This window comes from Triticum aestivum, chromosome 5D (genome assembly GCF_018294505.1).
Source record: "Triticum aestivum cultivar Chinese Spring chromosome 5D, IWGSC CS RefSeq v2.1, whole genome shotgun sequence".
Lineage (NCBI taxonomy): Eukaryota > Viridiplantae > Streptophyta > Magnoliopsida > Poales > Poaceae > Triticum > Triticum aestivum.
Window position 1 is genome coordinate 453,005,710 of NC_057808.1, and position 25,749 is coordinate 453,031,458.

General features: G+C 40.9%; 4 protein-coding genes across 4 annotated transcripts; all 4 read left to right on the top strand.

The window, feature by feature from the left end:
• The first annotated feature begins 1,032 nt into the window (after positions 1-1,032).
• On the top strand, positions 1,033-2,006 carry LOC123125481 (protein TsetseEP). Its single transcript, XM_044545962.1, has one exon. The coding sequence runs from the start codon at positions 1,100-1,102 to the stop codon at positions 1,787-1,789; it is 690 nt and encodes a 229-aa protein (XP_044401897.1). The 5' UTR covers positions 1,033-1,099; the 3' UTR covers positions 1,790-2,006.
• A 2,287-nt stretch (positions 2,007-4,293) lies between these two features.
• LOC123122675 (protein TsetseEP) lies at positions 4,294-5,083 on the top strand. The gene has a single exon (XM_044542986.1). The coding sequence runs from the start codon at positions 4,377-4,379 to the stop codon at positions 4,800-4,802; it is 426 nt and encodes a 141-aa protein (XP_044398921.1). The 5' UTR covers positions 4,294-4,376; the 3' UTR covers positions 4,803-5,083.
• An 8,796-nt stretch (positions 5,084-13,879) lies between these two features.
• LOC123125482 (protein TsetseEP) lies at positions 13,880-14,635 on the top strand. The gene has a single exon (XM_044545963.1). The coding sequence runs from the start codon at positions 13,965-13,967 to the stop codon at positions 14,370-14,372; it is 408 nt and encodes a 135-aa protein (XP_044401898.1). The 5' UTR covers positions 13,880-13,964; the 3' UTR covers positions 14,373-14,635.
• Positions 14,636-19,023: 4,388 nt separating this feature from the next.
• Positions 19,024-19,817, top strand: LOC123125484 (protein TsetseEP). Its single transcript, XM_044545964.1, has one exon. The coding sequence runs from the start codon at positions 19,105-19,107 to the stop codon at positions 19,528-19,530; it is 426 nt and encodes a 141-aa protein (XP_044401899.1). The 5' UTR covers positions 19,024-19,104; the 3' UTR covers positions 19,531-19,817.
• Positions 19,818-25,749: the final 5,932 nt, after the last annotated feature.

Sequence of the window (25,749 nt, forward strand, 5' to 3'; positions counted from 1 at the left end):
AGGCAGCTCCTGCTCCAAAACGATGCCCCCAAGAGGAAGAACGACACCGAAGGCACCGCCATCGTCCGATCCGATAGACCCAGATATAGGGTTTCCCCCAGAACATCCCGATCGAGTTGACGTGACCTGCAACGACGATGCCTCGAGAACGCAACGACGTCGGAGACACCGACATCGTCCGCCAAGACCGCAGTCAGGCGCGATTTTCACATGGTTCCATTGAGTGGAAGCGAAGTAAACACCAAAAATGAGCCACCAGGAGGACAGTGCTCGACCGTGCGATTAACTCTCAACTTGACATTTCATTTAACAACACGCCTACATACACATCATCAAACAGAAACAGATGGTCATCTTCAATTAGCTTTTTGACTATTGTGTATGCCGGGAATTAAAGCTCCGTACAACCGTTGCTTTACATAGGCCGGCAAGCAATATCCGAGAAGAATCGAAAAGCGGCTAGCGATCCAATCAAGACATCTCTTGGTGCTCAAGGTTTAATCCTAGTATCTGCCGTGAGGTCATTTTGAACATTACTTGTGGACAACCGCTTACACATGACAGGCTATGAAATTAATATCGCGAAGACCTTGTTGATCTTCAGGACAGCATGTCGACGTCCGCAGATTTTATGTGTGTGGTGAGTAAAGCTGGAGAGCAGTTAGACAGGATAACTATGTGTCTTTTTTACTCGCACAAAAAAAGAAAAAGACAGGATAACCCTGGGCTAAGCAATGAGCACCACCTATCCATCCCTGTGACTTAACTTCTCTTTATACGCACAGCACAGATAGATATATGGAGTGTAGGCTTGAAAGTTACGGCCACAGTCAGAACGTGCCAATCAGAAATATTTGCACACACACAGCCATAGCTCATACGGGTGCACTTTACGCTAGTGGAGCAGTATTAGTTTTTTTTTTTTCGGGTGAGAGCAGTATTAGTTACTCTGAATTGATGGCCAATGGACGCTGGACCTTACGCTGCCCGTTGATTGGCTCGCCGTGGCTATAAACACCAAGCTGCGGTGTCCAGGGGAAGCACTCAGCTGGCCATCCATCATCTCTCCCACTGAATACCACCACGATTGGTGCCAGCCATGGCGAGGCGCCGCCACTCTTCCTCTGGTCTCCTATGCCTCGTCCTCTTCCTCCTCATCGCTGCCATGGCAGCGGACGGTGCAGGATGTGCGCAGGCGGGACACCGGAAATTGCAGCAAGTTCCAGGGCCACAGCCGCTGCCGCTACCTAACCCACGCCCACAACCAGGCCCACAGCCGGTGCCACTACCCATTCCGAACCCGCAGCCTGACCCAAACCCACAACCTTTGCCGAACCCAGACCCAAAACCGCAGCCACAGCCGGACCCAAACCCACAGCCACAGCCATTACCGCAGCCTCTTCCACAGCCACTGCCGGACCCAAACCCACAGCCACAGCCTCTACCACCACAGCCTCTGCCACAACCACTGCCGGGCCCAAACGCGCAACCGCTGCCATTACCGCAGCCTCTGCCACTACCACCACCGGGCCCAAACGCGCAGCCCCTGCCATTACCACCGCCTCTGCCACTACCACCGCCGGGTCCAAACCCACAGCCACTGCCGCAACCGGATGCCCCAGGTTCATATCCGCAGGTACAACCGTTGCCAGATTCAAACACGCCCGGGCGACAGAATAACGCACTACAGGGACCACTTGGAAATGGTGCAGCCCCAGCCTTATATTCATGCGGTGCAACGTACATACATATATTCTTCATGGGTTTATTACTGTACTATTTTGTTTAAATAAAGTGACGCTTGTTCATGTAAATAAATTTACTATTTCTCTAGACTCCATAAAATAATGTATCGATTGGGCATCATCTCTCTGTATTTACATTTGTACTAGTATATTATTTGTAATAAATTTTTATATGATTGTACAAGTAGTTTGTGTACTTAGAAAAGGCAGAACCATTTGTGTATGCATTTGGTACACATGTCGTTCTGATATTTTTAGTTATATCTCTGATCCGACCAACTTGCGAATGGTTGCACACCTTACTGAACACTCTACGTTCAGACTCGTAAGGTGTGCCTGCGTTTTGAATTTGTCTTCAATCCACTATTTTGTTAAAAATATATTTCGATTCCATGGTGCAAAATTGATAGCATTGTACCTGTATCAAAAGTTGAAAACCACTTCATAGTGATATCAATTTTGTTTCAAGGCTTTAAGGGATGGGGTGGGGAGAGGGATTGACCGCCTACTAAGAAGTCCGTTCTTATGTATGTCACGATCCTGGAGTGTCTGATCGACGCAACAAAAATCTCCCGCTGAATTTTTTGCTGCATTTTCCTCCACGGACTGAAAAAAATGGTGCAAGAACATGGCAATATTTTGAACACACGAATGCAACAAAAATATAACGTATGTATCAAATCATTGGAAAGTATTCACAACATATACAAGTGCACCATAAAACCAACGTATGAAACAAAACATGGCCATTATATTATTGATTGCGGTTGTTCATGACGAGGTTATGTTTAGAAAGTTGAAGTATCCTTGGAAATCTATGAAAGGAGAATGCGCATAAGGTCATTAAAGAACACAAATATTTGTTGTCTTCTCTCTATATGACACTAATTATTATATAGTGGTATGAGTTTTAGAAGAGAGTGTTTATTTCTCAAGGAGGGGGAGGGTGTTATCCAAAAAATGATGATCTTGAACATTGAATTTTGATATAAAGGTCTATCGACCAACTGCATATTTCAATATTAAGTGTAACTTAAGATTTAGATATATACATAATCGGTCAGTTGCACACTTGTTGAATGACAAATAATAATTTCTTAAGTTGACGAGGAAAATCAAGTCTTCTATTAAATATATGCAACACATGAAAAGGCTATGCATTTTGGAGGACATAAATCATATAGATTTTTTTCTTTGGTACTGTTTGGAACAAAGGACTCTCCATCATGGATTTATTTGAAAATCCTAGGCTAACCGAAAGAAATTTAGGGAAGATCTGACATGAGGTGCCATCTCATTTTTTATTGTTTTTACATCTAGATAGAATTCATATGTTCTCTTCTCTTCATGTTTAGAATTCCTATTTTTTTCTACTCGACATCGAAACAATAATCTTCAAGTTTTCATATTTTCATGTTTTCCACGTCGTTTTGGTTTATACTGGGATTGGGATATGATCTAGGACACACGATATTTTAATTTTGACATTTTCCCAACTTCCACATTAAGAATTTGCACATGTGAAATGGGGTTGTAGTTGTTAAACAAAGCAAGTGGTCTGGAAAGAGAATTTGAGAGGTGGAGATAAGCAATTTATATTGTTTCATACTATCAACACTGTCCATTCTAAACCGGACAATACAACAATCGGAGGCAAAAACATTAGCACTATATAATCCTTACTCTATCTGAATATATGGTACTAAACTCAGCGTCCCCGTCAGTTTTGGAGCTCCGGCTCCATGGAGCCTTTTTTGGATTTATTTTTTGAAAACTCTAGCTGAATATAATGCTTAGCCAATGCATGTAGCCCTAGCAGTTAAAATCATACCTGCATAACTAAAACACACACACACACACACACACACACATGCATATGACTGGAGAACGAGGGGCATGCAACGTACGTCATGATAGGTTAGCTTGTTGGGGAGTTACAAGATTTAATAATTTGAGACAATAAGCATGATAAAATCCGCATTGGTGTATCTACAGTTTTGAAACTGTGCCCAGTATACCCAGACAGAGGGAGTGCATGAGAAAACATGAGTCCGCGAAAACTCGGCTGACGAAGCATGCGACGGAACCTTGGGGCTTTGTGGTGAAGCTCGCGCACGAGGTAGCTGCACGATCAGGCCAGTTCCTTCCCGGAGACCTTTCCTTTCAATTGTGAATTGAACTGAAGCGATTGCTTTCTTACTTTGTAATTGCACTAACGTGTACACGGTCTATCTTGATTTCTAAATGATGGCCGGTCACATGTACGTGTGCGCACAGGATTGACAAGGCAACCAACAGAATTCTATTACTACGGAGAGGCAACTAATAGAGTAAAAATATTGTTACTCACCCTACTGTCATCACATAGAGACACGCAAAAAATCCAGCTGTGCTTATTAACGCCTCCTGTTTGGTAGGTTACGCAGTACTTGTCACTAACTCCATTGCCATGTTACGCAGTACTTGTCACTGCAGCTAGCTAGCTACAATGTTAATTAATGCAGCCTCCAAATATGGTTTGTTTCGCCCACCCTATAAAACCACACAATATGTACCTCCAGTTCTCCACACAACACACACACAAAGCACAGCAGGTGCAACACTAGCTGCAAGCACAAGAAGTAGGCAGCAATGGCGAGGCATCGCCTCCTCGCCGTGCTCCTCATCGGGATAGTTGCAGCCTTCGCCTTCAACCAAGCAGCTGCGGCTGGCCGAGGCCTTGCTGCCGTCGAGAAGTTTGCAGAGCTAGAGCCAAAGCCAGAATCCAAACCAGAGCCAATGGCCAAACCTATGCCACACCCAGAGCCAGAGCCTTGCAAACCTGAACCGATGCCCAAACCCAAACCAAAGCCCGAACCAAAGCCCGGACAGAAGCCCGAACCAGAACCCAAGCCCAAGCCGATGCCAAAACCAAAGCCCAACCCCTGCTCCAAACCAAAGCCAGGTCCTAAGCCCGAGCCAATGCCGAAACCCGAACCAAAGCCGGAGCCCAAGCCTAAACCTGAACCGAAACCGAAGCCGCCTCCTAAGTGCAAACCACCGACAGCTCACAGTTGATGGGATACTTATATACGACAGTTCATGGAGGAGACCCCATACGAAGCCACACTATGCTATTTCTAGAATAAGTGGTGTAATATTCCCTGTATTCCAGTTATTTCTATTGTTCCATGCATGTGTGATGAGTATTAGTACTCTGTATTTTTTTTTGCTTGTTGGTATATGTTCATCTACTTTGTATGTGACTCGACTCCTTGTTCTTCTGACTATCTACGCATGATTGTATTCATTCACATGAATGAGCTATTTTGTCAATGAACTGTAGCCTGTCTTCTCTATGGTGTGCGTGTACGTGTCTGGTGTTCTAGATGTATAAAGTGTACTCATACGCCAGACAGCGGCCTTGTTCTCTTCCCTTCACCTATGAACTAAATCCCGACCGAGTGCGTTAGTATATATGCCCAAGCTCTGTGAGTGAGCTAGCTCCGCTGCTGGTTATACTAGGTAAACGTCACACACATTGCTACGAAAGTTTATCTATACCCCTATATAGTATGCGAATAACTTTAAAAGTTGGTCGTTGGATGAAGCCAATCCGACGGTACAGAGATGGCAAATCCGAGCACTACTGGTCGTTGGATATCATTTACATTCCACCAAATTCTGTCACATGTACAATCTAGAAGACTTCATGGTTGAACTTAAGCATAATGCACAAACCTCAAAACACAAGCACTTCTCTTTTGTTCTATAGAATCTTCCATATCTTAATTGCCCAAACTTTTTTTTCTAAATGAATTGTCACTTTTTGTTTTTACTTTATGCTTTACAATGCACAATTTCATGAATCTTAAAATAGATTTTTTTTATAAAACTAATTGATTTTAGAAGAGACGAACTATAAGAATTAAACGAACATCTACATCATGCATATATGACTCAAAGATTACATGCTATATTGTGGTATTTATTCATAGTTTGGTTACCAAATCTCCTGCGTGCAATGTGCGTGTACCTTACTAGTAGCAAAGAAATTATGAAAAATAGCATATATGGGAATAATACCACACAACATTCTCACCATATGACGATAGAAAACCTCATTAAAAGGCAAAGGGGTTGCTTGCCCGACACCCTCTACACTCTTTTCTCGACCGTTTTTTTTCTGGGTTTGCTCTATTATTCAATGAAAGAAACCTTTCACCGGTTTTCTAAATTTAAAACATTCATGAATATGAAAATGTTCACAAATTAGCAGAATACAGGTTTGAAAAAATTAAATTAATTCAAAAACATTGAAGACTTCAAAAAATCAAAAATTCTTTTTTTTTTGAATTTGAGAAAAGTGAATTAAAAAAAGATTGTAAATTTAAAAATAAAACTTGCGAATATGAAAAAATGTTCAAAAATTGAAAAAATGTTCATGAAGTTTAAAATAAAAATAAAAAATCCAACAAAAAACTGAAACAAGGCAGAAAAGTAAAAAGAAAAACCTGGCCGAATTTTCCAGAACCAAAGTTCACCCATAAGTTCTGGAAGCTTCTGGGAGTGAGCTTCCGCTCACGTAAGCGCCTTTTACGATCTATCAAAGGAAGAGGTGTGTGCACTTTCTACCAATAACTTAGAAACCAGTGCTAAATAACATATTTCCACTTTTAACGAGGGGTAGAACGGAATTCGACTACAGAGCCACGATATGTGCCAATCCCAACATTTTTTTTCTAGCAAACACGTTTTTTCTATAGGGGCACACGTCTCACCGCCAACGAACGGGTTTTTTTGTTTTTATTTCCATTTTTTCTCATTTTCGAGAAAAATTTATATAAAATATATGGATTTGTACTTTTTTTACAAGTGATCATGTAGTTTAATAAGTGTTCATGTACTTAAAAAATGTTCATCGCTTATTTGTAAAATGTTTTCAAAATATCAAACATTTTGCAAATACACATAAAATTAATTTTTCCAAAAATACACACTGTGAACATTCTGAACAATACAGGATGAAGATTTCTTTTAATACATGATGAACCATAGAAATAACAATATTTTCTGAAAATACAAAATGATTTTTTTAATCCGTGGTAATTTTTATATACACAGTAAGTATTTTGTTCATACATGATGAATATTTTGTAAAAACATGAGTGAACATTGCCCGACGCCGGTGAGGGAGGGGCGATGATGGTTGTGCATTTTCAGCTTGATCGAGTGATTTTATACATCACTAGATGGTCTATGAACCTGAATGTATGTTCTGTTACTTCTGATGTTCTTATACTGACATGGCAGTTGATAAATAGATCTAAAGAATTTTGTAAAACAATAAGATAAATGTTCAACTTGTCTTAATAATTGTTCCTGAGATTTAAAAAATATATTCACATTGTTCCGAAAACCAGTACATTTCAAAAAGAATCATATGTTTAGAAAATTGTTCATGGCAATATTAAAAATGTTCAGGAAATATAAAAAATGTTTTATTACAGTTTATAAAAATACTTGTGGTATATAAAAATTGTTCATCATGTTTTATAAAACGTACAAACATGTATTGGAAAAATATTCTATGTGTATTAAAAAAATGATTAATATTTTGAAAACAATCAACGTGTATTTGAAATACGGAAAATGAAAAACAAAACATGAAAAAAAGAACAGAAAAGTAAAATAAGAAAACAAAAATGAAAAACCTAAACAAACCAGATAAAGAAAACAGAAAACAATTTGGATAAAACGTTCTGAAAATCGCATGAAACAAACCAATGCTACACTGCCTCCACCGCTACTGGGCCACAGCCCGCACCGCATCACCAAAGGTGAGCGCCTCGCGGTATGTAGAGACATAGCATTTGCGCAAAACGACCGCACGCATTGAACAAACTGTTGGCTAGCTAGTTTAGCTAGTTATTAGAATGACTTGTAACTTTATTCAAACTCAACCAAATTGTAGGTACAATGCTTTGGATCATAGATACGAGAGATTGCAAAATAACTTCTATAACTAAGAATTACAATGAAACCCTCTTGAGTAAAAATATGATAAACGAAAAAAAAAAACATTACTCCCTCTGTACCACAATATAAGACGTTTTTGCAAGCTAGTTTAGCTTGCAAAAACATCTTATATATATTGTGGGACGGAGGGAGTAGCTCATATAATCCTCACTCCTTCCGAATATATGGCGGTGCTAAACTCGGCAACCCCATTCGTTTTAGAGCTCCGGCGTGGTGAAGCTCACGCACGAGGTGCACGGTCCGGCCAGTTCCTTTCCAGAGACCTTTGCTTTCCATTGTGAATGAACTGATCAACTGAAGCGTTTGCTTTGTACACTTTGTATTGCATTGCGCTAACGTGTACACGGTCCATCTTGATTTCTAAATGATGGCCGGTCACATGGACGTGTGAGCACGGGATTGACAAGGCAACTAACACAATTCTATTACTACGAGGAGGCAACTAACAGAGTAAAAATATTGCTACTCACCCTACTATCATCACAGAGACACACGCAAAATCCAGCTCTGCTTATTAACACCTCTACCTACGTAGTACTAGGTTGCTTCATTTGTAATTAACCAATATAGCTCCATTGCCATGTTACGCAGCGAGTAAATAAACATTACTCCCTCTGTTCTGATTTACTCGTCATGGTTTTAGTTCAAATTTAAACTAAAACCACAGCGAGTAAATCAGAACGGAGGAAGTACTTATCAGTCCAGCTAACTAGCTGCAATCCTAATTAATGCAGCCTTCGGATCTGCTTTGTTTCACCCAGCCTATAAAACCACACAATATGTACCTCCAGTTCTGCACACAACACACACGCGCGCACACACACAAAGCACAGCAGCTAGCTGCAAGCACAAGAAGGAGGCAGCAATGGCGAGGCATCGCCTCCTTGCCGTGCTCCTCATCGGGATAGTTGCAGCCTCCGCCTTCAACCAAGCAGCTGCGGCTGGCCGAGGCCTTGCTGTCGTCGAGAAATTTGCAGAGCTAGAGCCAAAGCCAGAACCCAAACCAGAGCCAATGCCCAAACCTATGCCACACACAGAGCCAGAGCCATGCAAACCTGAACCGACGCCCAAACCCAAACAAAAGCCCGGACAGAAGCCTGAACCAAAACCCAAGCCCAAACCGATGCCAAAACCGAAGCCCGAGCCGTGCTCCAAACCAAAGCCGGGGCCTAAGCCTGAGCCGATGCCAAAACCCGAACCAAAGCCAGAGCCCAAGCCTGAACCTGAACCGAAACCGAAGCCGCCTTCAAAGTGCAAACCACCGACAACTCACAATTGATGGGATACTTATATATGAGAGTAGTTGGAGGAGACCCCGCACGGAGCCACAATGTGCTATTTCTAGAATAAGTGGTGTAGTATTCCCTGTATTCCATTTCTTTTTATTTTTCCATGCGCGCGTGATGAGTACTAGTACTCTGTAATTACTATTTGGTTGTTGGTATATGTTCATCTACTTTGTATATGACTCGACTCATTGTTCTTTTGAGTATCTACGCATGATTGTATTCATTCACATGAATTAGCTATTTTGTTAGAGGACTGCAGTCTATGTTTTTTTTGTATGGGTTGCAATCTCGGTTATTTTCTCTATGGGATTGTTTCATATTATGTGGTCTTTTTTTGGGGGGGGGGGGGGGGGGGGGGGTGAGATGATGTCAACAAAAACGAAGAGAAGGCCTCCCTAAATTGCAGCACACATATGAAATGTATATAGTATGCGCGTATGTGTCTGGTGTTCTAGATGTATAAAGTGTACTCACACGCCACACAGCGGTTTTGTTCTCTACCCTTCGCCTATGAACTAAGTCCCGACCAGGTGCGTTAGTATTTATACCCAGGCTCTATGAGTGAGCTGGCTCCATTGCTAGTTATACTAGGTAAACGTCACATACATTGCTACGGAAATTTATAGCAATGAAATTTAAAAAAATACCATATATGTGAATAATACTACACAACATTCTCAACATATGACAATAGAAAACCTAGATGTAACTGGAGGGTGGATGCATGTTATATTGTCTTGCAACCTTCAAGTTTAATTATTTGTTGTTGAAAGATAATAAATAGTAAAAAAATAATAAGGTTAACAGCTTGCGTGTGTTTGATTATGTAGAGGGCTTGCATATGATGGAAAGTGAAAAGTCTAATGATTACATGCACCCTTGATGATGTAGAGGACTTGCATGTGATGAAAAATGGTAAGTGAAAGTTGATTGGTTGCATGTCCTTCATGATGTGATTAATTTGCATGTGCATTTAGACTTACTTAGATATATAGGATATGTGTGTGAAAGGTAACTGCACCCCCTGGTCAAGATTAGTGGCGGAGCTACCCAAAAATTGTTGGGCAGGTCAAGGTGGCCCATCCTAAAGGAAACACGTTTTTCTCTCTCAAAAGGCCCAAGTTTACCTATACTTGGCTATGGGCTGGGCCGGCTATGGCCCATCTGGCCTTGTTGTAGCTCCAACAGTGGTCAAGACTATCAAGAAAAGGCACCATGAAAATTATAATAACAGATTTTCTCTTACTCAATTCGCAACAAGAAAAATCTCCCAGTGATAGTGCTACGCAACATTCGAGAGACCATAATAATCTCTCACCCATCCCATGGTGCTGGCAGGGTCAACTCTATAATTTTGAGAGCGCTTGTGTGAAATTGGCAAATTGATAGTCTTTTTCTTTTCTTTATTGCGCATGAAAACTCCTTTTAAGCAACATTATAGTAACCCTAAAACTGACAAGGAAAGTAAATAAAGTACATAAGTAGAATTTTAGAAATCAGAGCACTAACATTTAACATGCTTCGACGAATGGGTGGCTCTGGTAATATGGCTATGGGTACGAGGAATGAGAGGCCTAGAGTGACAAGCTCATGCTTCGCTGTCACAGATGTCTGAGGAGGAGGCGAGACGCTCACGTCACCAAGCTACGAGACAAACCTGTGAAGATGAAAATCACGAATTACAATTAGGAGAACTGGTGACGCCATGTGTCCGTGTCGCACGCCGATTATGATTCTTTTCCTTTTTATGGACCAGTTCAACCAACGGCTAAAGGCCTAAAGCTTGCTTCTTGGAGAGCGTGTATACCTCAATTTTAGGAAAGCTCCTTCTCAGTGCTTATAGTGCTCATTAGTGCCGCAGCGCACAAGAGCTCGCGCGCATGGGTCATCGCATTAAAAGGCAAAGCGGTTGCTTGCTTGGCCACCCACTACACACTTTTTTTGCAAGCCTTTTTTTAAGGATTCTCTGTTATTCAATGAAAAAAATCCCACCGGTTTTCTAAATTTAAAAATTCATGAATATGAAAATTTTCAAAAATTTGAAAAACAATTACAGTTTGAAGAGAATGAATTGAAAATTTTTGAAAATTTTAAAAAAAATCACAAATTCATTTTTTGTGAATTTGAAAAAAGGTGATTCAAAAAAGTTTGTGAAATTTGAAAAAAATCTCATGAATATGAAAAAATGGTCACAAAATTGAAAAACTTCAAAAATTTGAAAAAAATGTTAGAGAAGTTTAAAAATAAAATAATTAGAAAAAGAGAAAAAAAAAGGCAGAAGAGTAAAAAAGAAAAATCAGGATGAAAGTTTCCATAACCAAAGTTGGCCCATAAGCTTCTGGAAGCTTCCTAAAACCGACGGGAGGGAGCTTCTGCTCATGTAAATGCCATAGATTGGGCAGCCCTTTTACAATCTATTGAAGCAAGAGGTGCATGCGCTTTTTATCAATAACTTGGAAACCAATGGTAAATAGCATATCTCCACTTTTAGCGCGGCGTAGAACGGAATTCGACTACAGATCCACAGTATGGGCCAATCCCAACATGTTTTTCTAACAAGCTACTTTTTCTATTGGGGCAGATGTCTCACTCTAACGAGTAGGATTTTTTTGTTCTTATTTTCACATTTTTCTTTTCATTTTTTCTAATTTTCTAGAAAACGCTCTATAACATATATGGGTGATCATATAATTTAATAAGTTTTCATGTACTTTAAAAATGTTCATCACCTATTTATAAAACGTTTTCAAAATATGAAACATTTTTAAAATACAATTACAATTACAAAAAGTGTTCATATTTTTCTGAAAATATACACTATGAACATTTTGAACAATACGGATGAAGATTTATTTTAATACATGATGAACCTTTGTAATCACAATATTTTCTAAAAATACACAAAGATTTTTATATACACAATAAATATGTTGTTCATACACGATGAACATTTTGTAAAAACATGAGTGAACATTGCCCAACTCCGATGAGGAAGGGGCAATGATGGTAGTACCCCTTCGGCTTGCTCGACTGATTGTAGACATCGCTAGGTGGTCTATGGACCTGAACATAAGTTCTATTACCTCTGGTGTTCTTGTATTGACATGATGGTTGATAAGTAGATCGGATTTTTTCGATATTTTTTTAAGAAAAATGTTCAACTTGTCTTACAAATTGTTCCGAAGATTAAGAAAAATATATTCGCATTTTTTAAAAAGAACATTGCATTTCAATTTTTTCACATGTTTAGAAATTGTTCATGGCAATATTGAAATATAAAAAATGTGTTATTACAGTTTTGGAAAAATGTTTGTGGTATATAAAAATTGTTCATCATGTATTTATAAAACAATCAAACTTGTATTAAAAAATATTATATGTATATTTTAAAAATGTTTATTATTTTTAATATTTTCAATATGTATTTGAAAATAGGAAAATGAAAAACAAAACATGAAGCAATGAACAGGAAAAGTAAAAGAGAAACCAAAAATGAAAAACCTAAACAAACCCAATAAAGAAAACCCAGACAAAACGTTATGAGATCACAAGAAACAAACAAATGCTACACACCTCCACCACTACTGGGCCACAGCCCACACCGCATCGCCAGAGGTGAGCGCCTCGCGGTAGGCAGAGACATAGCATTTGCGTAAAATGACCGCACGAATTGAACAAACTGTCGGCTAGCTAGTTATTAGAAAGACATGTAACTTAATTCAAACTCAACAAAATTATAGGTACAATGCTTTGGATCATAGATACAAGAAATTATAAAATAACTCATATAACTAAGAATTACAATGAAACCCTCTTGAGTCAAAATATGATAAACAGAGGAAAAAACATTAGCACATATAATCTTTACTCTATCCGAATATATGGCGGTGCTAAACTCAGCAACCCCATTAGTTTTGGAGCTCCGGTTTCATGGAGCCTTTTTTGGAAAATCATACATTAATAACTAAAACACGCGCGTGCATGAGACTGGAGAATGAGGGGCATGCAACATCAAAATAGGTTAGTTTGTCGGAATTATAAGATTTAATAATTTGAGACAATATGCATAATAAAACCCTCACTAGTGCAGTGTCGAAAACGCTCTTATATTGTGGGATGGAGGAGTACAATTTTGAAACTGTGCCCAGTATATCGGGCCAGAGGGAGAGCTTGAGAAAACACTGAGTCAGCGAAAACTCAGGTGTACGAAGCAGACCATGGAGCCTTGGGGCTTCTTAACAGGTGGTCCTCACGCACGAGGTGGCTGCACAATTGGGCCAGTTCCTTACCGGAGACCTTTCCTTTCCATTCATTGTGAATTGAACTGAAGCGATTGCTTTTTACTTTGTATTGCATTGCACAAACGTGTACACTGTCTATCTTAATTTCTAAATGATGGCCGGTCACATGGACGTGTGAGCACGGGATTGACAAGGCAACTAACACAATTCTACTACTACGAGGAGGCAACTGATAATATTGTTACTCACCCTACTATCATCAGATGGAGACACACAAACATAATCCACTGGACAAGGCAACTAACATAATTTCTATTACCACGAGGTTGCAACTAATAGAGTAAAAATATTGTTACTCACATGTACTATCATCAAAGAGACACACACGCAGAATCCAGCTGTGCGTATTAACACCTCTAGCTACCTCCGTAGGTCGCTTCATTTGTAATCAACTAATCAACCAATATAACTCCATTGACATGTTACCCAGTACTACTTGTCACTCCAGCTACCTAGCTGCAATTCTAATTAATGCACCCTCCAGATCTGTTTTGTTTCACCCAGCCTATAAAACCACACAGTATGTATCTCCAGCTCTCCACACAACACACACGCGCGCACACACAAAGCGCAGCAGGTTCAACACTAGCTACAATCACAAGTAGGCAGCAATGGCGAGGCATCGCCTCCTCGCCGTGCTCCTCATCGGCATAGTTGCAGCCTCCGCCTTCAACCAAGCAGCTGTGGCTGGCCGAGGCCTTGCTGCCATCGAGAAGTTTGCAGAGCTAGAGCCAAAGCCAGAACCTAAACAAGAGCTAATGCCCAAACCTATGCCACACACAGAGCCAGAGCCATGCAAACCTGAACCGACGCCCAAACCCAAACCAAAGCCCGAACAAAAGCCTGGACATAAGCCTGAGCCAGAACCCAAGCCCAAGCCGATGCCAAAACCGAAGCCCGAGCCCTGCTCCAAACCAAAGCTGGTGCCAAAACCCGAACCAAAGCCAGAGCCCAAGCCTGAACCTGAACCGAAACCGAAGCCGCCTCCAAAGTGCAAACCACCGACAACGCACAATTGATGGGATGCTTATATATGAGAGTTGATGGAGGAGACCCCGCACGGAGCCACACTGTGCTATTTCTAGAATAAGTGGTGTAGTACTCCTTGTATTCCATTTCTTTCTATTTTTCCATGCAGAGTACGTACTAGTACTCTGTAATTACTATTTGCTTGTTGGTATATGTTCATCTACTTTGTATGTGACTGACTCGTTGTTCTTTTGAGTATCTACGCATGATTGTATTCATTCACATCAATGAGCTATTTCGTTAGTGGACTGCAGTCTATGTTGTTTTCTCTATGGGGTTGTTTCATATTATGTGGTCTTTTTTGGGGGGAAAGACGATGTCAACAAAAAAGAAGAAAATGACTCCCTAAATAGCAGCACACATATGAAGTGTATAGTGTGCGCGTACGTGCCTGGTGTTCTAGATGTATAAAGTGTACTCACACGCAAGACAACAGCCTTGTTCTCTACCCTTCACCTATGAGCTAAGTCCCGACCGTGTGCGTTAGTATTTATGCCCAGGCTGACTCCGCTGCTGGTTATACTAGCTAAACTTTGCACACATTGCTACGAAAATTTATAGCAATGAAATTTTGAAAACTAGCATATATGGGGATAATACTACACAACATTCTCACCATATGTCAATGAAAACCTACATGTAATGGAGGGTGGATGCATTTTATATTGTCTTGTGACCTTATAGTTTAATTATTTCTTGCTGAACATAAATAGTAAAAAATAATGAGGTGAAGAGCTTTCATGTGTTTGATGATGTGGAGGACTTGCATATGATGAAAAGTGAAAAGTTGAATGATTACATGCACGCTTGATGATATGGAGGACTTGCCTGTGATGAAAAGTGGTAAGTGAAAGTTTATTGGCTGCATGCCCTTCATAATGTGATTGACATGCATGTGTATTTAAATGGGATGACTTACTTAGATACTATATAGGATATGTTTGAAAGATAACTACACCCCCTAGGTCAAGATTACCAAGAAAAACACCATGGAAATTATTATTAATAGATTTTCTCTTACTCAATTCGCAACAAGAAAAAACACTCAACGACAATGCTATGCAACATAAGAGAGACCACAATAATCTCTCACCCACCCCATGGTACTGCCAGGGTAGGCTCTATGATTTTAAGAGCCCTTGGGTGAAGTTGGCGAATTGATCATCCTTATTTTTTCCTTTTTCAACACTCAACAAATCTTTTTTAAGAAACATTATAGTAACCCTAAAACTGACGAGGAAAGTAAATACATAAATTGAACTTTGAAATTAGAGGTCTAACATTTAACATGCTTCGAGGAATGGGTGGCACTGATAATATGGCTATGGATGCATGCAATGAGAGATCTAGAGAGTGACAAGCTCGTGCCTTGTTGTCCTTGACGTATGAGGAGGCGGCGAGACTCACGTCGTCAAGCTTCGAGACAAACCTGCAACGACGAAGATCGTGAATTGCAATAAGGAGAACTGGTGATGCCATGTGTCCATGTCGCATACCGATTGTGATTCTTTTCCTTTTGATGGACTAGTTCAACCAACGGCTAAAAGCCTAAAGCTTGCTTTTAGGAGAGCGTGTATACCTCACTTTTAGTAGAGCTCCTTCTCAACGCTTATAGCGCTCGCTGCAGCGCACATGTGCTCGTGCAAATGGGTCTTCCCATTAATTGGTAAAGCAGTTGCTCGCCCGACCGCCCACTACACTCCTTTTTTGCCGCCTTCTTTTCCTGGTATTGCTCTATATATTATTCAATGAAAGAAAACTTCCACCGGGTTTACAAATTTAAAAAAATCATGAATATGAAAAGGTTCACAAATGTGAAAAAATACGGATTTGAAAATATAATTTATTCAAAAACATGGACAACTTCTAAAAAATCACAAATTCATTTTTTGCGAATTCGAAAAGGTGAATTAAAAAATTGTAATTTCAAAAAACTCGCAAATATGAAAAAATGTTCACAAAATAAAGAGTTCATGAATTTAAAAATAATAAAAGAATGCAAACAGAAAAGAGAAACAAGGCGGAAAAGTAAAAAAGAAAAACCAGGCAGAAAGTTTACAGAACCAAAGTTGACCCATAAGCTTTTGGAAAATTCCTAAAAACGGGAGGGAGCTTCCGCTCACGTAAACCCCATAGATTGGCCACCCCTTATACGATCTATTGAAGGAAGAGGTGTATGCGCTTTCTACCAATAACTTAGACACTAGTGCTAAATAGCATATTTCCACTTTTAGCGAGGGGTAGAACGAAATTTGACTATAAAGCCACGGCATGGGCCAATCGCAACATTTTCTTTCTAACAAACAAGATTTTTCTATAGGGGCACACGTCTCACTCTAATGAGCGTGTTTTTTTCATTCTTATTTTCACTTTTTTTTCTCATTTTCTAGAAAACGTTCTATAAAATATATGGGTTTGTACTTTTGGTAAGTGATCATGTAGTTTAATAAGTGTAAATGTACTTAAAAATGCTCATCATGTATTTATAAAACATTTTCAAAAAAATCAAACATTTTTCAAATACACATAGAACTGAAAAGTGTTCAAATATTTTCCGAAAATATACACTGTGAACATTTTGAACAATATAGGATGAAGATTTCTTTCAATACATGATGAACCTTTCAAATAACAATATTTTTCTAAAATTGCACAATGATTTTTTTAAATCCATGATAATGTTTAAATATACAATATTATTTTCATACACGACGAACATTTTGAAAAAACATGAGTGAGCATTGCCCAACTCCCATGAGGGAGGGGCGATGATCGTGGTGCACTTTCGGCTTGGTCGAGTGATTGTAGACATCGCTAGGTGGTCTATGGAACTGGATGTAAGTTATGTTACTTCAGGTGTTCTTATACTGACATGATAGTTGATAAATAGATCGAAAGTTTTTTTTTGTAAAAAATAAAAGAAACATTTCGAACTTGTCTTAAAAATTGTTCCTGAGATTTTGAAAATATATTTGCCTTGTTCCAAAAAATTACATTTTCATTTTTCACATGTTTAGAAAATTGTTCATGGCAATACTAAAAATGTTTCATTATAAAAAAAGTTCTTACATTTTTTATAAAAATGTTCATAGTATATCAAAAAATTTCATCATGTATTTATAAAACGTTCAAATATGTATTGGAAAAATATTATATGTGTATTTTTAAAAATATTTTGAAAAAAAATCAGCATGTATTTGAAATATGGAAAAATGAAAAAGAAAATACAAAACAAAACATGAAATAAATGAAGAAAAGTAAAAGGGGTATGAAAATGAAAAACCTAAAGAAACGCGATAAAGAAACCAGAAGAAAAAACCCAAACAGAATGTTTCAAAAATCGCACGAAACGAACCAATGCTACGCCTCCACCGCGACTGGGCCACAGCCCGCACACCATTGCCAGAGGTGAGGGCCGCATTTGCGCAAAATGACCGCACACATTGAACAAACTGTCAGCTAGCTAGTTATTAGAATGACATGTAACTTTATTCAAACTCAACAAAGTTACAGGTACAATGCTTTGATCATGCATACAAGAAATTATAAAATAATTCCTATAACTAAGAATTACGATGCAACCCTCTTGAGTAAAAGTATGACAAACGGAGGAAAAAAATATTAGCACAATATAATCCTTGCTCTATCCGAATATATGGCGGTACAAAACTCAGCAACCCCGTTCGTTTTGGAGCTCCGGCTCCATGAGGCCTTTTTTGGAAAATCAGACATGCATAACTAAAACATACGTGATCTAACATATCTTATATTAGTTTACAGAGGGAGTACATGCATAAGTAAAACATACGCATGCATGAGACTGGAGAATGAGGGGCATGCATCGTCAAAATAGGGTAGTTTGTCGGACAGTTATAAGATTTAATAATTTGGGGCAATAAGCATGATAAATCCTCATTGGTATCTATAATTTTGAAACTGTGCCCAGTATACCGGGCCAGAGGGAGTGCTTGAGAAACACTTTTTACAAAAAGAAGGATAACCCCTGATCTATGCATAAGCAATGCACACAGCCACTTTTATTATATTATTCAACAAAATCTGACAAAACTAGTACATGGACAACATAAAGCCATCTTCATGGCAACCACTTGAGAAAACACTGAGTCCGTGAAAACTCGGTCGACGAAGCAGTCCAGGGAGCCTTGGGGCTTCCAACAGGTGGTGAAGCTCCCGCACAGGGTGTACGATCGGGCCAATTCCTTTCCATTGTGAATTGAACTGAAGTGATTGCTTTTTTTTTACTTTGTATTGCAATTGCACTAACATAATTCTAATGATGGACGGTCACATGGACGTGTGAGCACGGGATTGACAAGCCAACTAACATAATTCTATTACTACGAGGATGCAACTAATAGACTAAAAATATTGTTACTCACCCCCGCTGTCATAACAAAGAGACACACACGCAAAATCCAGCTGTGCTTATTAACACCTCTACCTACCTAGGTTGCTTCATTTGTAATCAACTAATCAACGAATATAACTCCATTGACGTGTTATGCAGTACTCTTTCACTTCAGCTAGCTAGCTGCAATTCTAATTAATGCAGCCTCCAGATCTGCTTTGTTTCACCAAGCCTATAAAACCACACAATATGTATCTCCAGTTCTCCACACAACACACACACACACACACACACACACACAAAACACAGCAGGTGCAACACTAGCTAGCTGTAAGCATAAGAAGTAGGCAGCAATGGCGAGGCATCGCCTCCTCGTCGTGCTCCTCATCGGGATAGTTGCAGCCTCCGCCTTCAACCAAGCAGCTGCCGCTGGCCGAGGCCTTGCTGTCGTTGAGAAGTTTGCAGAGCTAGAGCCAAAGCCAGAGCCCAAACCAGAACCAATTCCCAAGCTTACGCCACACCCAGAGCCAGAGCCTTGCAAACCTGAACCAATGCCCAAACCCAAACCAAAACCCGAACAAAAGCCCGGACAGAAGCCCGAACCAGAACCCAAGCCCAAGCCAATGCCAAAACCAAAGCCCGAGCCCTGCTCCAAACCAAAGCCAGATCCTAAGCCCGAGCCGATGCCGAAACCCGAACCAAAGCCGGAGCCCAAGCCTAAACCTGAACCGAAACCGAAGCCGCCTCCGAAGTGCAAATCACCGGCAACACACAATTGATGGGATAATTATATATGACACTTGACGAAGGAGACCTGGAATGGAGCCACACTGTGTTATTGTTAGAATAAGTGGTGTAGTATTCTCTGTATTCACTTTCTTTTTATTGTTCCATGAGCGCGTGATGAGTATTAGAACTCTGTGATTATTATTTTCTTGTTGCTATATGTTCATCTACTTTGTATGTGACCAGACTCGTTGTTCTTTTGAGTATAAGTGCATGATTGTATTCATTCGCATGAATGAGCTATGTTGTCCAGTGGGCTGCAGTCTATTGTTGTTTTCTCTATGGGGTGCAGTCGATCTTTGTTATTTTCTCTGTCGTATTATGTGGTCTTTTTTAGGGTGGGTGGGTGGGGGGGTATACTCACACGCCAGGCATCGGCCTTGTTCTCTACCCTCCACCTATGAACTTATGTCCCGATTGAGTGTATTCTGAGTTCTAATCTTGCAGACCCTTCATTTGTTTCAACGCCAGGCATGTTGGCCCACCCCTGGACATGACCGGATCATCTTGGGTGTTTTTTCTTCAAAAACAAATTCATTAATGCAGAGTGCGTTGTCCAATTAGATGGTGGATGATGGATTTCGAACCAACGTCCGTTGTTTCAACGCAGGGCAAGTGCATTATGAGGGTGGATGCATGTTATATTGTCTAACAACATTCAAGTTTAATTATCTGTTACTAAAAAATAAATGAAAGAACATGCGGTGCCCCCATGTTTGGTTTTGGTAATTGATGACAATCTCTATGGACTAATGGTTGCCTTGAGTTATATTTGAAGGATTTGTCCATAGGCATTTCTTGAAGTCCATGTGTTGGTTTCAAGGAGTTTATGTGGTGACCAAGGTGTTATTAAGGAATTATCCAAAGATTGGTCATGTGAGAGTTGAGCTTATTGCAAGCATGTCTTGAAGAAGAAGATTGTGTGATCATTAATGTTTACCTTCAAGACATCATCCAAATGAAGAGAGTTGGAAAGAGTCAAGGTTGATTAAGACTAAGTCAAGAGTGAATCAAGTTGATCAACACACAAAGCGCACAGGATGTACCGAGGGATCAAGCGATCCCATGGTATGGTAAGCATTGTCAAGTACGCTTTGTGTACTAACCCATGGTCTTCGTGAGAGTTCTTTGTGGGGTTAGGTTGCGGTGTGCAAGTTCAAGTGAAGCGGGCAAGTTCAAGTAAAGCATCACGAAGAGATCAAATGCTTGAAGCCATTGTGGTGACAATGGACTTGTGAAGACGTGCGGAAGGGTGGCTCACCCATAGTGGAGTATGGGGGAGCAATCAACTAGTCTTCATCGAGCCAACGCAATTAAGAAAGGTGGTCCATCTTGAGGGAGTCAAGATCGTCATCATCTAGCTCAAGTGGACCATGTGCAAGGCAAAGGTTTGCTCTTGATAGGTTTTCTATTTTACCGGTCTCGTGATGGTAGTTGGGAGACCGGGTTATAGGATCGATTGCCGTACTATCAAGGGGGGCTGTCGATGAGTAGCTTGATCGTATCGTTCATAGAGAGCTCAAACCATTGCATCCTTACATCATCTTTGTTGGTTCTTGTTTGGTTCTTCTCTTTGTGAGTTTTGGAGCTTATGGTCATCTTGATGACAAGCTCGAGTTCATCGAAAACGGAGTTCACTCGCATCTTCTATGATGTTTTCGATGTTGGAGGTTATGCCGGTTCTTCTCGGTTGGAGGTTTCACTCCTCTATTTGTTGGCATACCTCCCCTGCCTCTTCTTACTATAACCAGTCGCTGTTTTGATGCTACTCGTCGTCTTGTATCCAACAAGCTTGAGTTTCCTCAATTCGGAGCTCATATGAAGAAGTTTTGGCAGTTCTGTTTTTCTCCCTGCGGTAGTACCGCTTGTAGCGTCAAGCGGTAGTACCGCTCAAGTACCGCTCCAGTACCGCTCTACTACCACCTCGATTTTGGGTCTGCTCTTTTCGTGTTGGGTTCAGCGGTAGTCGCGCGACAGTAAGGCACGGTAGTTCCGCCTATAAGCGGTAGTACCGCTCCGATCGAGCGGTAGTACCGCTACTGCACTACTGCCACCGTTCTCTACTCTGTCCTGCCTTCTTTTGTCCCGTGTTCTGCTCCTCCAGCGGTAGTACCGCTGGGGTGAGCGGTAGTACCGCTTATCGGCGGTACTACCGTCCCAAGGTTCTTGTTTTGTTGCTCCTTTTCTCTGCTTCTTCCACCCGAGCGGTAGTACCGCTCGTGTGCGGGCTGAGCACTTAACGGTTGGATTTTCCCCTTCCTATAAAAGGGGGTCTTCTTCCCCAATGAACCTTATCCTTTGAGCTCGTGTTCTTTCCCCATTGTTGACCTTCTTCGAGCTTGCTAACTCTCAATCCCTCCATGGATTCTTGCTAGTTTTTGAGGGAAAAGAGAGAGGAGATCTAGATCCACATTTCCACCAATCACTTTCTCCTCTATGTAAGGGGAACCCCTTGGATCTAGATCTTGGAGTTTTTGGTGTTCTCCTTCTTGTTCTTCCTCTCATTTTCCTCCCTAGCATTAGTTGCTTCGGTGGGATTTGAGAGAGAAGGACTTGGGCACTCCGTGTGCCCTTGCCATTGCATTTGGTGCATCGGTTTGAGTTCTCCATGGTGATACGTGGAAGTTACAAGTTGAGAAGCTTATTACTCTTGGGTGCTTGGTACCCTTGAGCTTATTCCTCTTGGGTGCTTGGGCGCCCTAGACGGTTGGTGGTGTTCGGAGCTCAATCATTGCGGTGCAAAGCTCCGGGCAAGCGTCGGGGTCTTCAATTAGGTTGTGGAGATCGCCCCGAGCAATTTGACGGGTACCGGTGACCGCCCCCAAGGGTTGCCAAAGTGTACGGGTTCGGTGACCGCCCCCAAGGGTTGCCATTTGTACGGGTTCGGTGACCGCCCTCAAGGGTCCCTTAGTGGAATCACGGCATCTTGCATTGTGCGAGGGCGTGAGGAAATTACGGTGGCCCTAGTGGCTTCTTGGGGAGCATTGTGCCTCCACACCGCTCCAAACGGAGATTAGCATCCGCAATGGTGTGAACTTCGGAATACATCGTCGTCTCCGCGTGCCTCGGTTATCTCTTACCCGAGCTCTTTACTTATGCAAGCCATATTGTTTCTTGTCATATATCTTGTTGTCACCTAGTAGTTTGTCTTGCTTAGCATAAGTTGTTGGTGCACATAGGTGAGCCTAGTTGTTGTAGGTTTTGTGCTTGACAAATTAACCGCTAGGTTTATTCCGCATTTGTTCAAGACTAAACCGTAATTATTTTAAAACGCCTATTCACCCCCCCCCCCCTCTAGGCGACATCCACGATCTTTCAATAAATAATTGAAATACTGAGGTGGAGAGCTTGCATGTGTTTCATGATGTGGAGGGCTTGCATATGGTGAAAAGTGAAAAGTTGATTGGTTGCATCTACTTGATTTTTTTAACATGGTACAGACGCAAGCGCTCATAAATGAACGCACACATGCATGCACACCCTACCCCTAGCATCTCCGAGAGACTGAGCTGCCATATCATCTTGAGATTTTATGAAGTCACCGTAGGCGCCTCGTAGTCGAGGGGAACATCTCCTCCCACTGGATGCGCATCGCCGGTAATCCTGAAATAAATCCGGACTTGAACCCTGGTGGACTGGGGATACCACTGTCCTTCTAACTATACAATCACAGGTTGGTTCGGGGTTGCATTTACCTGATGACGTGATTGACTTGCATGTGCATTAGTGAGACGACTTATTTTGATATCGAGGATATATGTGAAGATAGTTACACCCTGTTGGCCGAGATTACCAAGTAAAGGCACCATGAAAATTATTTTAACAGATTTTTCTTACTCATAGTGATTATTTTTTTTAAATGATGACTTATATGAACAATGATCATATCCTTTACAATAGAGGGGATAAAGAAATCAGGTGGCTTGTCATGCCACACCAGCGATTCACGCCCAAACATTAACTTCTCTCACACAATGAGATATAGTCACCTTGTCGAAAGCCTTATCAACCTCATGCAATCATCATTTGTAACCGCTCCGGACGCTTGATTCTTGGAAAAATTCTGAATAACTCGAACAATTTCCATAGAGTCACTTTCAGTTGCGATAGAAAAGATTCCCAGCTCCTCTACCAAGCGTAAGCCCAACAGGAGCGCAAGAGCTTCCATTGACGGTGCATCAAGCTATGTTGCTTGAATTCACACGTAGACTATATGAAACTCCCTATATGATCTCTTAGGATTGCCCCCCTCTCCCCTGCTCCCGAGTCCATATGATAAGACGCATTGATGATGTTCAATTTTATGCATCCAGCAGCAGGTCGACTCCAACTCTTTGCACACTCAGGCATTAGCTTCTTCTCGGGCAAACAATGTTCATCATGAATTTAAAAAATGTTCGAACATGTATAAAAATATATTCAATGTGTATTTGGAAACAGTTAAAATTTATTTGAAAAGGTTCAACATTTATGCATTTTTCTATTTCCTCATTTTGTAACGTTCAAAAATAATGTTCACGAACTTTAAAAAGGTTTAAAAGCGTGTGAATCCATGTTTTTTTTAAATTCATGAACATTATTTTAATGCATGAGTTATATAATCTATAAAAATATGAAGTTGGTTTTATTCCGAAACAAAGTACCTACTGGTTTTTAGCTGGCCAGCCGGTGAGCTAGAGAAGTGGCCGAGGAGAGCGAGTGCCCCAATAGGTGTACGTTCCACGCCAGCGCGGTAGTGCTTGGCGACGCCTGAAGAACCAGATAGGAGCTCCCCGTGAAATGATCAAAGGCCTTGAGATGGATATTTTCCTGGGCCGCCTCCTATTGAACTTCACTCTTTCCTTTGAAAGACAAAAGCACCCATAAGATGGTCAGCTATTTTTATTTTTATTTTGCGGAAAAAAAAAAGAAAACTGCATGATGAACTAGAAGTACAAAACTATGTGCTAGTTTCAAGTATGTGATGCTTGTTATCTAGAAGTACAAAACTACCATTCTCTCTAGTTGTTGTATATATTCCTACATCTATAGGGTTTTTTAAGAAGAAAAATATACTTTTTTTAGAATAAAAAATAGGAATATGTTGGTACCAAGACGATATCAATTACACCCCGGCATCTGCAAAAGCACAACGTCAAGAGTTATTCAAGAAATTGAAGCTGCACACAACGTAATTATTTTTTAAATAGAGAAAGGAAAAACAATAACAATAATTACCATTGTTATGGTGATTGGCGATTTTATGAGCCGTCCATCCACCCTGATCTAATGATGGGGAAATAGGAGTTACGTGGAGTTACAAAACTAAAATTACAGAAAATTACCCACCGTTACAAAATTGTATTGGGACCGGTTGATTTTTCCAAGGGTAAATCCGTCACACGATAGCTCGCGGTGCCCACATCGAACCCACGTATCTACCTAGCCGGCCACTCCGCCGCGGGGATTAGGGATCGCCACCGCATGGCTCAGCCATGGCCACGTCGCCGCCGTCCACCTCCGCCATGGCCGGCCTAGCGCCGCCGTCCACGTGCGCCATGACCGGCCTAGCGCCTCTGTCCACCTCCTCCGTGGCTGCCATAGCGCCGCTGTCCACCTCCCCCATGTCTGCCTCAGCGCCGCCGCCTGCCTCCACCGTGCTCAGCCCAGTGCCGTTGTTTACCTCGACCATGGCCCCCAGCAGCTCTTCCCATCACCAATCCATCCCCCTATCCCACCATTCCCATCGCCAGCAAGGTCCGCCAGAAGAGGCCGACATGAATCCCCAAGATCAAGATCCAAGAGGACTAGATGATTGCAGCGTTAGAGAAGAATTTGTAACAATCTACAATAAGGTAAACCCCCTCTTCCAATTAGCATAAAAGCTCCAAGTTCTCCCCTTTGTTCTCCAATTAGCATATTCTCTGGATGGTCTGCAGGTTCGAGTAGGAACACGAACACATCAATGAGGTCTTGTTTCATTAGGATGACAGAACACATAATCTGTACAAATAGGATGCAGTATTTTCATTTGCTGAGTTAATGAATAAGGTTTAGTTCATGTTATAGCAGAATGGCATGAATCATGATACTGATGTGCTTCCGTGGCAAACATAATTCTACAAAACTACATATGTGTACTAGATAACAGGAGATACAAGAGGAATATTACAAGTGTTGAAAATTAACAGTAACTAGTAGGCTACAGAGTTTATGTCACTAAATTCATAATT

Excerpts from the sequence above, each read along its gene's own strand:
- LOC123125481 (XM_044545962.1), top strand. The coding sequence starts at position 1,100 with ATGGCGAGGCGCCGCCACTCTTCCTCTGGTCTCCTATGCCTCGTCCTC.
- LOC123122675 (XM_044542986.1), top strand. The coding sequence starts at position 4,377 with ATGGCGAGGCATCGCCTCCTCGCCGTGCTCCTCATCGGGATAGTTGCA.
- LOC123125482 (XM_044545963.1), top strand. The coding sequence starts at position 13,965 with ATGGCGAGGCATCGCCTCCTCGCCGTGCTCCTCATCGGCATAGTTGCA.
- LOC123125484 (XM_044545964.1), top strand. The coding sequence starts at position 19,105 with ATGGCGAGGCATCGCCTCCTCGTCGTGCTCCTCATCGGGATAGTTGCA.